This window comes from Cryptomeria japonica, chromosome 8 (genome assembly GCF_030272615.1).
Source record: "Cryptomeria japonica chromosome 8, Sugi_1.0, whole genome shotgun sequence".
NCBI lineage: Eukaryota > Viridiplantae > Streptophyta > Pinopsida > Cupressales > Cupressaceae > Cryptomeria > Cryptomeria japonica.
The window spans coordinates 686,219,919-686,236,117 of NC_081412.1; the positions used below are offsets into that span (position 1 = coordinate 686,219,919).

The 16,199-nt window shown below is 35.8% G+C and overlaps 1 protein-coding gene across 1 annotated transcript; it reads right to left on the reverse strand.

The window, feature by feature from the left end:
- Window positions 1-5,881: 5,881 nt before the first annotated feature.
- Window positions 5,882-10,697, reverse strand: LOC131032362 (uncharacterized). The gene is made up of 3 exons (XM_059209511.1): window positions 10,497-10,697; window positions 8,682-10,335; window positions 5,882-8,307 (listed from the first exon to the last, which is right to left on the reverse strand). Exons 2-3 carry the CDS (start codon window positions 10,248-10,250, stop codon window positions 6,052-6,054), a joined length of 3,825 nt encoding a protein of 1,274 aa, XP_059065494.1. The 5' UTR covers window positions 10,251-10,335; window positions 10,497-10,697; the 3' UTR covers window positions 5,882-6,051.
- Window positions 10,698-16,199: the final 5,502 nt, after the last annotated feature.

Sequence of the window (16,199 nt, forward strand, 5' to 3'; positions counted from 1 at the left end):
AAAACCTCCTCAACCATGCCTCAAAAATCCAAAACTTGGCCATATCAAACAGCAAAATAGAGGAAAAGTGGATTTCGCTTTGGACCCTTTGGAAGGGTCAGGAGCGAAATTCTCATTTTAGGCTCATTTTCACCTTTTTCCTCCCTTCTTTGGCTTGGATATAACTTATTAGGCCCCTCCTGATCATCCTCCAGTCCCAGTTAGCATTCACTTCAAGGTTTTGTGAAGAAAAAAGGGTCTCATATGAATTTCGCTCTGGACCCTTTGGAAGAGTCAGGAGCGAAATTCCTCCTTATGCTCAAATCATGATTTCATTTTCATATTTATTCACTCCAAATAAGTGTTTGGCCCTCATTAATGCCTGAGAATGAGTTAGTTCTAAGTTTGGATCAAAGTAGAATGCCTTATAGAGGAATTCGCTCTGAACCCTTTGGAAGGGTTAGGAGCGAAATTGAAATTCGCTTTGGACCCTTTGGAAGGGTCAGGAGCGAACTTTGACATTTTGGTCTCTCTATCAAGATTCATATATGGAATATAACATTTATATCTTTCTTCTTATACTTCAAGTTATATTCCATATATACTGTCAGGATGTTTGAGAGTGGTTTCGGACATCCAAGAGTTATAATGCAAAATCTAGTTTTTGGAGGATTCTTCAATTTTTCAGACTTAGTCAAATTTCAAGATCACGATGACATTCCGGACTTAGCCAAATTTTAGGACATTTGAAGATTAGGATGACATTCCAGATTTCATCACTCACCAATTTGACCTAACTCAAATCTTCAAAGATGATATTCACTCACCAAGCTTTATTGACCTCCTAAAACTCAAACAAGACACTATTAGCAACAAGAGCAAGACTAGGCCTAAGGGAGACTTTCAAAGAAACCCTAACCTAGAGCACATGTTGACTCCCCCTAGCTCAAGCAGAGCTTGCCATCTTAGTGATCTCTCTGGCGACACTCAAAATGCAAAGGCTAACAAACAAAACCCTAAAAACCTAGAAAGCAAACCCCAGAAAGCAAAAAAAATAGGGGTTCCCATTTCCAATGGGGCGATGTGTGAATACGTCACAACAGGACTTTAAAAAAAGGCTAAGCTGGTGGCTATCTAGCCTTTATCACATCACCCATAAGACTTTAAAAAACACAGGCTAAGTGGTTCTTTTGTATGATGTGCTAAATATAATAATACCTGTCTCTTAAAAGGACCTTAAAGATTCCCTACTCAACCTAAGCTAAAATTGTAGAACACAGAATACAAATGTGATGATACTTCAACCCCTAGAAGGATCCTAAAGATTGCCTGAATTTAAGCATGATTCGTTAAACAATTACAATGTAAATAGTAAATCAAGCTCAATATTGAGCCACCTTGGACAATGGTGTGGGAGTGCTACAAAACAAGACAACCCATCAGGGTAGATCCCAAAGGTCCTACACTTAATAAAATATAAATCTGGAGGGCTCACCCAAAAGTTAAAAATTTAACAAACCGTAATATTAATTAAATGTGCCCTTTTTCATCAGAATTTGGAGGTTTTACAGTCGCAAATTACTAAGATTGCTCTTGCAAAAACTAGTTAATATTAAAGTGACTGAATATATGAAAACAACACAAGAAAAGCAAACACAATAGGTCTAATTTACAATTTAAATATTGTTTATACCTAGAGTACTACCATATAGCAATAAAGCTCAAAAACATGTTTGCAAATGATGAACAATTGAAAATACTCTTAGAGTGTTCATTTTTTTCAACTTCCATTGCTCTGTGATTACATCTAATTACAATTCCCCCTAGGGATTTACCCACCAGAAGGTTTTGCCCTTTGTTTGCCCTTTGCAAACTAATACTGACATCGTTTGTATGTAGAAGATTATGATTATCTTGGAGGAATTTGTTGTTTTCCATATACAGTATGCTCATTATGCAATACCAGAGGTCTCCTATCAAGTGAAGTATCATGTTTTTAATGGTGACTCTCGGTCCTATCAAATTAATTTCTAAATTCCTTCGCTGGCCTTCTCTTTGCTAGAACTAGTACGATAATGGGATATTTCATTTGATGAACACAAACTATTAATATCTAAGATCATTAAGGAGCCAACCATTATACATTTCACAAACTCAGAATCCAATATGTACAGTGTTTGCATAAGCTCGTGATCAACAACTAAGGTAAGAGATGGCATAAATGACACCAATATATAAAGTAGGTAAAACCAACCAAATAATGTTAAATTTGTGCCCTAGTTTAGTAATCAGATTTGTAACATTAATTATTTGTTAGCATTTAGTAAATAATAATCAAGTAAATCCACAAATGAAACAAGAGATCAGGAGACAAACACAAAATACCCTGGGAAAACCAACACGGAGGAAAAACCCAACACTAAAGACCCACAGGTCAGATTATGTATTCACTCTTAATTGTACAACTACAATACTTAGCTTGATTCTCCAGATCTGATCCTCTTTTGTATATCAGATCTGCCCTTCTAAATACACCAAGTCTCCACCAAAAATGCCTTATATCCTTTGGACAGGTTCGCACAATCCTCTTCAAGTTTCGCACCTTTAATTGCAGAGATAGTTCGCTGATTGCATATGAAGTGAAGTGAATGATTGTATTTGCAAGTTGACTTTATTTATATGAGTCTTTAACCTTTGTTAAATCCAAGTTGGCCTTCCTCCTTTTGGCGCCAATTTATTTATTGAGGCGTGGTGCATTTTAGGGTGGCGTGAAGGTTATAGGGCCTGACCTTAACTTGGGGGCACGTTACCCCTTTAGGATAGGACCCAGTCCTATATGGGTTCGAATGTTGCCTTAAGGCAATCCGAACCCATCTTACCTAGTTACAAACAACAAATAAAATCTGTCCTGTCTAATGTTGCAATCAGTTAATTTCCTTCACAACATTCAGGCGCAGTTACAAAGAGTTTCATATGGATCAATTTTCTTTAAGTCAAGAAGCTGGGCAAAGATTGAAAGATAAACATCTATTTGCTTTGTCCTAGCAAGAACTGTCAATCCAAAGAAAAGTAACTGGAATTGGAGTACATACATTGAGTAAAAAAGGTGAATTCAGATATTCTAGAGTTTGCTTGTATCCAACATAAACATAGCATGCTTGTAGTAATTGATCATGGCAAGAGCATACTTCTTACGAATGAAGAGGAATTAACAGTAGCTTGCATCTAACTCATAAAGACTAACATCAGAATTCGATCTCCATCCATACTACAGAATGTAAGTGTAAGGACCCGCTTGTCCTAACCCTAGTTAAACCAAACTTAAACTCACTGTTTTAATTAATTATTAAATTAACTATTATTACACATGCAAAAGCAATAATTATTAACATGCAAGTAATAGATAAGTAACTGAACAACCATGCAACTCATAAATAACTTGTAGGAATTAAATGTGCATGTGAACAATAACAATCTAAAATTACGTATGAGGTCCAATAGAATGCAAACCATAATTAGTTACGATGTCAAGTTACGTGTGCGCATGAGTAGCGTAAATCATATGCATGAAATTATTACGAATTAAATTAATATGCAAAAACTCATAATTAAATAATCTACCAGATAATTAAATATGCGTGCATGCGTAAATGAAAACTAATCTAAGAAAGTAAATCATGCATGTTAGTGGGTTAGTATGTTAGTAGCCCTTTTTCTTCTTTTTTTTAATTTGTCAGTTACATTGCATGGCGACTTCTTGTCGCTTTACATCATGTGACCTTTATAGGTCTTTTTTCATAACCTCTACATGCGACCATTCTGGTCTTTACAATGAAATAAAATATACATCTTTAATTATTACATAAAATTTTATCTGGAATCTCTGACTTTCTTTGTCTCCGGATGTGTCGCCTCCGTTTGACCTGGATAACCTCCTCTCGCAAACCGGATGACAGACATATGACCTAGGCGTTTTATCCGCCCAACCAAATGAAGCATAAGCTTCCCGGTGCTCTTGATAAGCTCCCGTCACTCACGACGGAGTATCCTAGCAAGCCGGTACCAACTAGTAGCAAAATTAATCTTGTGCAATCATGTAGAACTAACAACCCATCCTGGTTGAACTAACTACATGTGTTATGGCAGGGAGAAAAATAAATAAATAAATATGATGGCCATCATTACCCTATTGGGGAGGTGAAGAAAATCACCCTTCCCTGGTTAGCCCATAAACAAGCACTCTCGTTCCATAATCATCCCTCATAGACAGAAAAATAATTAACCCTCCGCGGATTAATGTCAGAATAATATTATTATATGTTTTCTTTATAGATTTTTATAAATTTTCCCTTTATAATATAATTTCCTCAAATCAAAATTAAATTTTAATATTTTCAATAATTTTAAATTAAGAATCTCTATTTAAGTTAGAATTTACCACTATCAAGACTTTCCAAATACAGTCGTAATGTTTCAGTATTTTCTTAAAAACCCAGATCCCAATTTCTCTGAAATTTTCACAGTAACTAAAAATATTGGAAACACAAAAACCCAATAAATTTCCTAAAAACCCAGTATCTACTTTTTATGATAAATCGAGAAGAAGGTGTTGACAACACAACTGACACATCAAACAAATTAGCATTAAATCCACAATACCCAATTTTAAAAGAAAAAGATCAAATAAAGACTCAATAAAATATGTAAAATAAATCAACTGGTTGTAAGAAAGAAGAATTGTAGGCGTTTCCCAAATTTTAAACAATCTCTTCAATCTACCTTGTCGACTTCACAGCAATCACACGAATCAAGAAGCTCAAAAAGAATTGGAATGATCAAATAACAGGTTTATTCTTATATTTATAAACATTGAATTCTCTAAAAATAAATTTTAATTGTTTGCATGATTAAATTCTTAAAATAAAACTAATTATTAAAATTAGAACTCACAAAATAGTTAATTGATTTTATTAAATTACAATTTGTTAAAGATTTAGTCTTTAAGAAAATAATTAATTATTAGGCTCTCACATATCGTCTATATTTTTAGTACATAAGTTTATTCTAACATTGTATTTTTGCATGCCTTGATCATTTATTTAAATTTATTAATTAATATTTTAATTAATTTCTTGAATTAATCTCATTATTTATTTTAATTAGTCCTCTAATTTTAGTATTTATAAGATATTATATCTTAAATATCTTTTATATTTTATAATTTAATTATGAAATAATTTTATTTTTAATTACTCAACTAATTAATTTATTTACTCTCTTTTAAATAATTATTTTATAATTATTTCTAACTTGATTGTAATATTAAATACTTGTATATTTAATAATTTATCCTTATTATTATTTTTATTTTATCAATATATTTTAGACTCCCTAATTTAATTTACTAATTGCTTATCTAATTGGGTACTTTGCACAAGGTTCCAATACTTAAGTTGCTACTGGCGAGCTAGAAAAACCCCTCCTCGATCATATGTCCGCCTTTGACGGTTACCCTGCAACTTATACTTGACAAAAATTCGTCAGATCCCATTACATAAAAATCTAGCAAAATATTAACATCATAACATTATTATTTATCATCATTAAATAACGACATCATATCAATAAAACATCATTATTAAGTATTATTAATCATAACAGTAAAGTATCATTAAAACATTATCATCATAAAATAACTAACCATCATCATTGTCACTAAACCACACAATATCATCTATCATTATTAAAAGTTAATCAAAAGGTATCTGACATAATAAATAAATCTAACTAAGGTCTAATTCGAGTCGTGACAGTAAGAAACTAAGCGATCTTGCATGGTGTTTAATGCATTGAGAGAAACAGAGAGCATGGATCCAAGACAGATGTAAGGAAGCAAGTAAACTCAGAGCTCCAAATATTTACAGGCATTGGAAGTTGCTTATGCAGTTAACAAGTATAATCAGAAGGTTTATAAAATACATACAATAAAGCAATATGCCATGGGATTTATTCAAATAAGTGTACAGTAACAGTAGAAATCTCTCAGAGAAGCATTTCTTTTCTCTGTCTAATCTAAACAAACATAATTAACTCTGGACGACTGTATACATTATTAAACTCGTCTTCTAGAGTGGGGTAAGCAGCCACAAGTCCATCTTGAGCTCCAATGTAAAGTGAGTTATAAATCTTCCAGTAGACCTCACGAACTTTTCTTGCTGGGTGAAATAAACCTTGGAGGCAGTAATTGAGAACACCTGCTGCTCCTAAAGCAACCCGCATCCCTTCAATTGCTTCCATGACAGCATTTATGACATGAGGTGATGTCTCAAATATATTTGGCCATACATAATTTAGCAAGTGTAGCAAAGCATCCTCACAGCCAAGTCCTGCAACACCCAAAGCCATGTGTTTCACTGCCGAAGCTGCTGTTTGCCTATGCACGAGATCTCGATCCATAAGTGCATCTTCAAGTAATGGTGTCACAGCATATATGTAATCCTTTCCCATCTCCCCTATATATTCAAAAAGAAATGAAAGTGACTTAAGCACACCATTTTGAACATTCAACTCTGGCACCCGATATTCATTCATGAGTGCTGGCAGAACAGTGAATGGAGAACAAGTCTCTGCCACTATAGCAATAGCTACTGTCGTACAGACACGATTCTGGCGTTCTTGAACCTTTAAATTATTCAACAAAGTGGCAAGCACATCCTGTGGTCCAATTGCCTTTGCAATGTATCCAAATGTATTCACGGTTGCCCTTCGAATCCCCTTCTTATGGGCTTTCAACATCTCCAACAGTTCAAAGCAAATTCTCATCCATTCTCGAGCAGGTACAAACTCTGCTCCCCTGTCAGCAATTCTTCCAACGAGATCTATACAATTCTCCTGGACCTTTTCGTGTCTATTTTTCAAAATTGGAGTTAAACGGGGTAACAAATCTTTAATTGGAGGAGTCATCTTGGTCATACCAATAACATTTACTATAGCCTTCAATGCCCCTAGAATGGATCCTAAAACTTCTGGATATTCTTCTCCCAAGTATTCATAAAGCACAACACCCAAGTGACCCATGAGCTGCTCTTCTTGACACTGCTTCATTATAACAGCAATTCGGGAAATAAGATCTGCAGCTTGCTGTCGGACCTTTGCACTCTTGTTATTGAGTCTCCACTTGATGGTACCACAAATTTGAGGCAAGTATGGTTTAACCCTCTGACCTAGCGCGTTCACTACAGCACCAAAACCATTCAACATCACATTTGCATCATCGCTGGTCTGCTCTTGGAAAGCATAAAGTATACCATCAATCAGCAATTCCTCCAAGCGAGCATCAATATCTGAAGCACCCAAGTTGGCAACTACTTTTTCAATTGTCTCCATTACCATCCGACGGTAAGGTTCACTTTCATCTTTAAGGTCTTCAACAGTTCTTCCCACAATGTCTGCAACTCCTACCTTGTTAGCTATCTCAACAGTTGTATCTACCAGTTGTCTGTAGTTCCTTCGATCCAGAGCCATTCTACGAACCCAGAAATTACGGAAAAATTCAGGAAGAATTTCTGCTCTGATATAATCTGCTTCAACACCCTCTGTACTGACACATTGTTTAACAACTTTCAGAACAATCTTCTTCATTTCTTCATCAGGAGACTGGAACTCACGGATCAAGATGCCCATCACTTCCTTTGTATAGTAACTTGCATACATAGCATCCATTAAAGGTATGATAAACCCAATTGCCTTCAAGAAGGCTGCAAGAACCTTACCTCTATGGGAGCGGATTCCCTTCCACAGAGGTTTAAGAACAGAATCAAAACTTTCAATACCATAAGGTGCTGCCGCCTCTGCAAGGGCAACAAGGGACAATGCAGTGATAGTTCTCACTTTTTGATTCTCATCATTAAGACCGTGCTCTATGATTTCAACTAGTGACCTCAAATGTGGGAGAACAGCACAACCCATAAGAATAGCTATTTGTTGAACAATCTTTATACCGGTATGTCGAGCTTGCCATGACTTCTTGCTTTGACACACTGCCTTCAAAAAAGGCAGGAGAGCTGGAATTCCTAAAGCAGAAGCAACAACACTAAAAGCCCTTGCAGTTGTGTTTCGAACATATTCATCAATATTATCAATATCAGGTCTCATGGCAGCAATCATAGTGGCCAGTCCTGCAGCTTTGCTCAAATTTGAGATAATTTCTCTCCCTTCCACACGGGCATAGTAATCTTCATCTATAAGAAGTGGCTCAATAACCACAAGAATCTTATGTACAAATGGCCTAACCAGTTCGTCTAACTTGTAAAGAACTCGATCAATAACCTTCACTAGGAGATGCCTCTCTTGATCTTCCAGCGTTGGGGACATGAGCAAAGGCAAAATCTGATTAAAAAGAGGTCCAGCACCAAACTCCCTTGCTTTATCAGTAAGCTGCCTCAATGCTGTTTTTCTCTGTGGTGGCGTACCACTTTTTACCTTCAGCATCGAACATATTCATCAATATTATCAATATCAGGTCTCATGGCAGCAATCATAGTGGCCAGTCCTGCAGCTTTGCTCAAATTTGAGATAATTTCTCTCCCTTCCACACGGGCATAGTAATCTTCATCTATAAGAAGTGGCTCAATAACCACAAGAATCTTATGTACAAATGGCCTAACCAGTTCGTCTAACTTGTAAAGAACTCGATCAATAACCTTCACTAGGAGATGCCTCTCTTGATCTTCCAGCGTTGGGGACATGAGCAAAGGCAAAATCTGATTAAAAAGAGGTCCAGCACCAAACTCCCTTGCTTTATCAGTAAGCTGCCTCAATGCTGTTTTTCTCTGTGGTGGCGTACCATTTTTTACCTTCAGCAACAGCTTCATTATCTTACGCTCTTTCTGATCCTCTGGAGAAAGCTCCTCCTCATCTTCCTCATTCAATAGCACACCAAAGTACTGATAATCTTCAGGTTTCATGAAAGGCAAGCCACCAGGAACCTCTTTGGGGACATCAAACTGCTGGCCTCTATTCTCCTCGGGAATACTGTAAAGTGGTGTACCCATGAGTGGAGTGGGTGTCGCAAGGAGCTTCCTAGCTGGAGTCCTGATGGGCACGTAAGAAGCTGGAGGATCCAAGATCTTATACCCCTCCAGTGGAAACATAGCATCCAGCTCCTCATCTGTCAGAGGCCTATTTCTCTCTTCGATATCCTTCTCCCACCTCAGCAAATTATACTGCTCAGGAGTAATGGCACCCCTCAAATTGATAGCCGTAGGAGTGGGTGTAGGCAGATCAATCCCACCCATGGGAGTAACACCTGGCGTAAAGGATGAAGGCGTTGCACCGGCCATTGGTGTGGCACTGCCCATTGTTGCCGGTGTCTCGTCCCACCTTGACCTCTGCTTCTTGGGTGTAGGAGTGGCCAATCCAGAAAGCTTTGGAGTTGCATCCCAAGTCATCCCTGCCGGAGTAGCACCAGGTGTGACGCCTCCAACAGGAGTTGCATCCGCATCGGCAAGCCTCCCAGGAGTAGGTGTTTCGTCCCATCTATTCCGCCTGTTAATTGCAGGCGTGGCATCAACATTTGCCCTCCCTGGAGTCGGTGTGGCATCCCATCTACTAATCCCGGGGGTGGCATCAGGGGCGTCCCAATCCGAAGAAGCCAAAGAAACTTTTGCCTTTTTGGCAGCATTCTCCTGTTCCTGAGCCTGATCCCACCTATTCCTCCTTTTCTGAGATGCCTGCGACACATCCTGCTGAGTGGCCCCGGCCTCCTTCCCCTTCTCCTTCTCCTCCTGATGCTTCTTCGCAATCAGCCTCAACGTTTCCTCTTTCTCCCTCTTCAGTGCCTCCTCGCGCATAACATCCGCATAGGTTCGAACTGCAGTGTCCGGGGTTTTATCCCCCATGGCAAAGGCATCATTTCTGTCGGGCGATATAATTCTGTTGAGCCTCCGTTTTCTATAATCATCCTCTCTATCAATAATCCTCTGCGGCTTCTTAAACCCTAGATCGTCATCCTCCCCAGTCTGTGGCAAATCCTTTAGCAGAGACTTGGGGGCCGTGTAAGACGCCAATTTCCTCGCAATCTCTCTCTCTGCCGCGTCCCCTTCCTCTTCATCCTCATTATTCACGGGAATGGAACGCTCATAACCCTCAAATCTGTTGTTTCCCCCGTACAAATCTTTGTCAAATGTAACGGCGGACAGCGCTGCCATTTCCTGTTCTTTTTTCCGTCTTTCCTCCTGAATCCTTTCTATGTCTGCGTCCAGCGTATCCATCTTCCCAAAACCCCCAAATAACCTCTGCTGAGTTTTTCAAAACCCTAACCAAGCTAAATCGCAGGAGACGAAATCACAAAAAACCCTAATAAAAATTGAAACAGCTTTAAAATCTAATTCAAATTCTCAAAAAAGTAAATCCTAATCAAGAAATCAAAACACTGACAACCTTAACCCCTCTACATACAATCGAAACCGAGGCCAATTTGAGGGAAAACAAGAACAAAAAGAAAATGCTGAACTAACCTTTGAAGTGCAAGTTTTGCACTAATTTTTACTCTGTTGTCAAAGAAATCAGAGCCAGAAGAACAGCGCCGTCGAGAAGAGCTCCTCCTGGATGACTGTTTTCGTCTGTAAAATTTACAGCTGTATTTATATTTATGTTGTTTGCACTCTATTTTAACTAGTCCTTCTACTTGATTGTGTGCTCTTTGTCGGCATCTAGAGAGAGAAGTAGACATAAGATGATAGAAATCATCCGGAACGACATTTGCAAGGCATCAAAAGATATTCCTAAGTATGATTTTTGTGTGATTTGTCAATTTTTAGTTTTTTTTACTTAAGGTTTTGAACTATCAAAATTCTTTACAAAATGAATGTAATCAGTTTATTTAAACCAAAAAAAAAAAAAAAAATTCAATCTCTAGGGAGCCATTACAATGTGCAAACAAAACCTTATTCAGAACTAACTATAAAAACATGGCTCGTACATTGGTTGTTGTTGTCATTAATTAATTCCATCTCCAATCTATCTTCCAATTCGCTAGGAATACTTGGACACTACTTCCTCTACTTTTGTTAAGAGGTTTCTAACACATAAAATACTTGTTGTGACCAAATCACACATCGCCCCATTGCAAATAGGGACCCCCACTTTTTTAAGCATAGTTGTAACTATAGGTTTCCTACTTTAGTATAGTTTAGAGTTAACATCTTTTAAAATAAAAAAATACAAAAAAAATTCAAAATTTAAAAAAACCAAAAAAATAAAAAATTCAAAATTTTAAAAAAGAAAATCAAAATTTAAAAAATCCAAAAAAATGTAAAAAGTGAAAAATCCAAAAAATTGAAAATTTTGACTAAGGCATGGTCATACGTCGCGCTTTGCTTTTACATGCATCGCGCTTTGCTTTCACATACGTCACACAGTGATGTTGCGTTGTCGTCGTGTAGCGATGTTGTGTTGTGATCGCGCAACGGTGTCGCGTCGTTGTCGTTCAACGATGTCGCGTCGTTGTCGCCTTTATGTTGCTATCGCACATCGCGTTGCACTTAATGCACTTAGTCGTCATGCATTACCTTTGCGCATCGCTATCATGCGCTCATCGCGTGTTGCTCTCGCACTTATCATGGATTTTCACATATGTCGTGCATCGCTTTGTGTGTTGCTTGCACACATCGCATTGCACTTACTGCGCTTAGTCGTCACCCATTACCTTTGCGCATTGTTGCCATGTGCTCGTCGCGTGTTGCTTTCGCACTTATCATGGATTTTTACATACATCACATCAAGCCTTTGCACTTACGCGATAGCGTTGTGCTTGTCATGCCTCGCACGCGTCATGCATTGAAGACATAATTAATTAACAAAGAAGATGTTGTGCGGCGAACGAAAAAATAAAGAAATGAACAAGGAGCGTCACACAATGATGTCGCGAAATCAATGCAATAGAGAAAAACGATACTACCTCACAAACGCTTTATGAACGCTATCTGCAACACTTGCATTGCGCTACGTATCCTCATGTCGCGTTCAACATGATGACTCAATGGATCGATAAAGGTACATTCAATATGAGACATTGTGTGTTTAAGTTCGATGTGTCTTAACAATGATCGATTTGAAGACATTTAATGAAGATGGTGAACGACAATAACTAAAAGAGGGCATTCAACGATGCAATGCACACATTGGAATTGTAGGCAATGCAAGTTATTGAATTGAAGCAATGCACGAAGGAGAACCGATAACGCAAGCGAAAACATTTAATGGCACCAACTCACACGATGAAGGCACTGGCTATCCAGGGGAAAATTTGCACTGCCTGGATAGCCGTGCTTTCCGTGCCTCTGCCACTCCGTATACGGTGCCTCGAAAATAAGCCACCATCTGCCTGTCATGCGTGGAAACCGAGACCACCGGCTTTGACTGGGAAAGGAAGCAAATTTTTTTTGTAAGGATCCCTTTAAAAAAATTAATTACATTTTTAATTTATTTTTTTATTAAATTTTCAATATATTTTTTATATTTTTTTTTACTAATATGTTTTTTAATTTTTTAATATATTTTTAGTTATATTATATATATTTTTTAATTAATAAATTTTAATTATATTTTTATCGAATTATATATATAATATATTTTCTTTTTTAACACACTTTATTTATATTTTTAATATATTTTATGTAATATTATTTAATATTTTTTTAATAAATTTAAATTATATTTTTAATAATTTTTTAATACATTTTATTTATATTATATTAATGTTAATTTTTAAAAAAAATTTAAAAAATTGGAGAGAGAGAGAGAGGGAGCGTTGAGAGAGAGAAACAAATAAAGAGGGGAAGGGAGAATAGGGAGAGTGAGGTTGAGAGAGACAGAGTGGGGGGGATTGAGGGTGAAAGAGCTATAGAGAGAGATGGAGAGAGGGGTTGAAAGAGAAAGAGGTAGAGTGAGGGAGAGGGAGAGAGTGAGGGGTTGAGAGAAATAAAAAGATAAAGAGAGATTGAAATTTTAAAATGTTAAAAAATTGGAGAGAGAACAAAGAGAGAGAGATTGTTCACTTCACAAGATTAAGGTAGACATGTATTTCATTTGGACTATGTAATTAAATGTAGAATATACATTTATTTATGAATTATGTAATATAATTTAAAATTTAATATATATAATTAAATATAATAATACATTTAAAAATATAAATAAAATACATTAAAAAATAAAGAAAATATATTAAAAAATAAATATAAAAAACTATTAAAAGTTTACTAAAAAATATTTATGAAAATATAAATAAAATATTTAAATTTAAAATATGATAAATAAACAAATATAAAAAAAAAAATACATTTAAAAAAATAATATAATTTTTTTTTTTAAATATAAATAATTTTTTTAAATATAAAAAAAAATTATATTATTTTTTTAAATGTATTTTTTTTTTTTATATTTGTTTATTTATCATATTTTAAATTTAAATATTTTATTTATATTTTCATAAATATTTTTTAGTAAACTTTTAATAGTTTTTTATATTTATTTTTTAATATATTTTCTTTATTTTTTAATGTATTTTATTTATATTTTTAAATGTATTATTATATTTAATTATATATATTAAATTTTAAATTATATTACATAATTCATAAATAAATGTATATTCTACATTTAATTACATAGTCCAAATGAAATACATGTCTACCTTAATCTTGTGAAGTGAACAATCTCTCTCTCTTTGTTCTCTCTCCAATTTTTTAACATTTTAAAATTTCAATCTCTCTTTATCTTTTTATTTCTCTCAACCTCTCACTCTCTCCCTCTCCCTCACTCTACCTCTTTCTCTTTCAACCCCTCTCTCCATCTCTCTCTATAGCTCTTTCACCCTCAATCCCCCCCACTCTGTCTCTCTCAACCTCACTCTCCCTATTCTCCCTTCCCCTCTTTATTTGTTTTTCTCTCTCAACGCTCCCTCTCTCTCTCTCTCCAATTTTTTAAATTTTTTTTAAAAATTAACATTAATATAATATAAATAAAATGTATTAAAAAATTATTAAAAATATAATTTAAATTTATTAAAAAAATATTAAATAATATTACATAAAATATATTAAAAATATAAATAAAGTGTGTTAAAAAAGAAAATATATTATATATATAATTCGATAAAAATATAATTAAAATTTATTAATTAAAAAATATATATAATATAACTAAAAATATATTAAAAAATTAAAAAACATATTAGTAAAAAAAAATATAAAAAATATATTGAAAATTTAATAAAAAAATAAATTAAAAATGTAATTAATTTTTTTAAAGGGATCCTTACAAAAAAATTTTGCTTCCTTTCCCAGTCAAAGCCGGTGGTCTCGGTTTCCACGCACGACAGGCAGATGGTGGCTTATTTTCGAGGCACCGTATACGGAGTGGCAGAGGCACGGAAAGCACGGCTATCCAGGCGGTGCAAATTTTCCCCTGGATAGCCAGTGCCCACGAGGAAGTCTTGTCCCATGATCGATGCAAACGTGATGAAAAGGTTTAAATAAGGAATGGCAGGCATCAAATGAAGATGATCGCTTTATTACAAGTATTTAAAATCGATTCTTTATGATATGGTGACTACAAAGTGGGGGTCAAGGATCAAGCGATGATGTTGAAGTGGCCATCAAAGGCATTAAATGAAAGTGGCACTCAAGTGTATCTGTCCAAACTCCAATGCCATGACTACTGAATCAGATTGCAAACCTTTCATCGATGCCTATCATTCAATATGTGGGGCCATGTAGCCAATTGTGGGGAAAGCGATTTATAAACATGCCTCGAATTTGTACATAGCGCCTCATTTACCCATGCGATATTAGGTGGTTATGATCAGATCGCCTCTTTATTTTAATTGTGGCGACATTGAATGCAAGATGGCTAAGGCGTGTGTGATGATGTATCTCCCTCAAAACAATTATAAGTTGAAATTGATCATTTTATTGATCGATTTCAGGGCGATATTGTCCTGTGTATATGATTTGACCGAGTTATCAATATCAGCGAACTCCTTTCATCTTTGGCAGCGATTATGATCTTCTGTATCAGCGAATTCACCATTTGGACTTCAACGATTTTATCTCAGAGGCATCAGTGACTACATTTCATGTCGCGACTTCACTTGGCAATGACAACACCTCCAAATTGATGACAGCGAATTGGTGATCAACGACTCTATGTTTAAACCCTTGACAAGGATAGCAATCTCGTTCAGAGATGGCAACTTTATTCTAATGCGATTTGATACCTTGCGACATGGTCACTTCTGATCAAGTAATCTGAATTTATATTATTCCCACAGTGATCAGATTTTGATTGTCAACAGTCAACTATACTCAGCGATATATGTTCAGGGAAGCATCACAATATACAGGTCACACTGAGTTTGACTTTGAAAGGCCACGATTCTGAGTTTTGGTCAGAAATTTGTACTTCAACAGCGATAGGAGGACAGTCAAAATCTGACCCCAGGATGGCGATCTGAGTTCAGAAATGAAATTTAAGTTGTCTCAGTAATTATCAACATTCTATCAGATTGATCCTCTTTGGAATAATTTTGAGAAGTGGTAAAATATCGATTCATTCCTCCAAATTGACTTCATTAACAAAAATGATGTTGTTGGATGCTTTTGTCAGTGAATTAGGCTGATTTTCATTAATGTTTCAGACGACATTCAGATTGAAGTCACCTCATAGGCTCTCCTAAGTTGACAATCTGAAGGTTTGAATGCAACCAACGATTAATCATTAAAAATATATATATTTGGTCAACTTGTCATGTAATTTCCCTCGATGTTTCATCAATAGTCAAGCCTTTCATTATGGCTGATTTAGTGGTCGTCATGAGGTTTTCATTGCCTTTGCTTTGTTTAGGGTGTTTTGTTCGATTAAGGTCTGAATTACCGTTAAGGATTTTTAGTTATTAATTACTTATTCGCAATGACAAAGAACTAACTTAGCCAATTCTCGCAGGCACATGATGGCAGGGTTGCGGCAGGTGCTTATCAAGGAGGACTTGAAGAGCATCATCGTCGAGTCAAAGATCAAGTCATATTGGAGCAATGTAGGCGATAGGAACCTCAGACGCGTCGACATGAAGAAAGTGGCATTGTCAAGGCAGCTAGCTTCACTTTAGCAATGCAATGCAACGAGCTCATCGTTGAATGGGCGAGACACTACGATCCCGA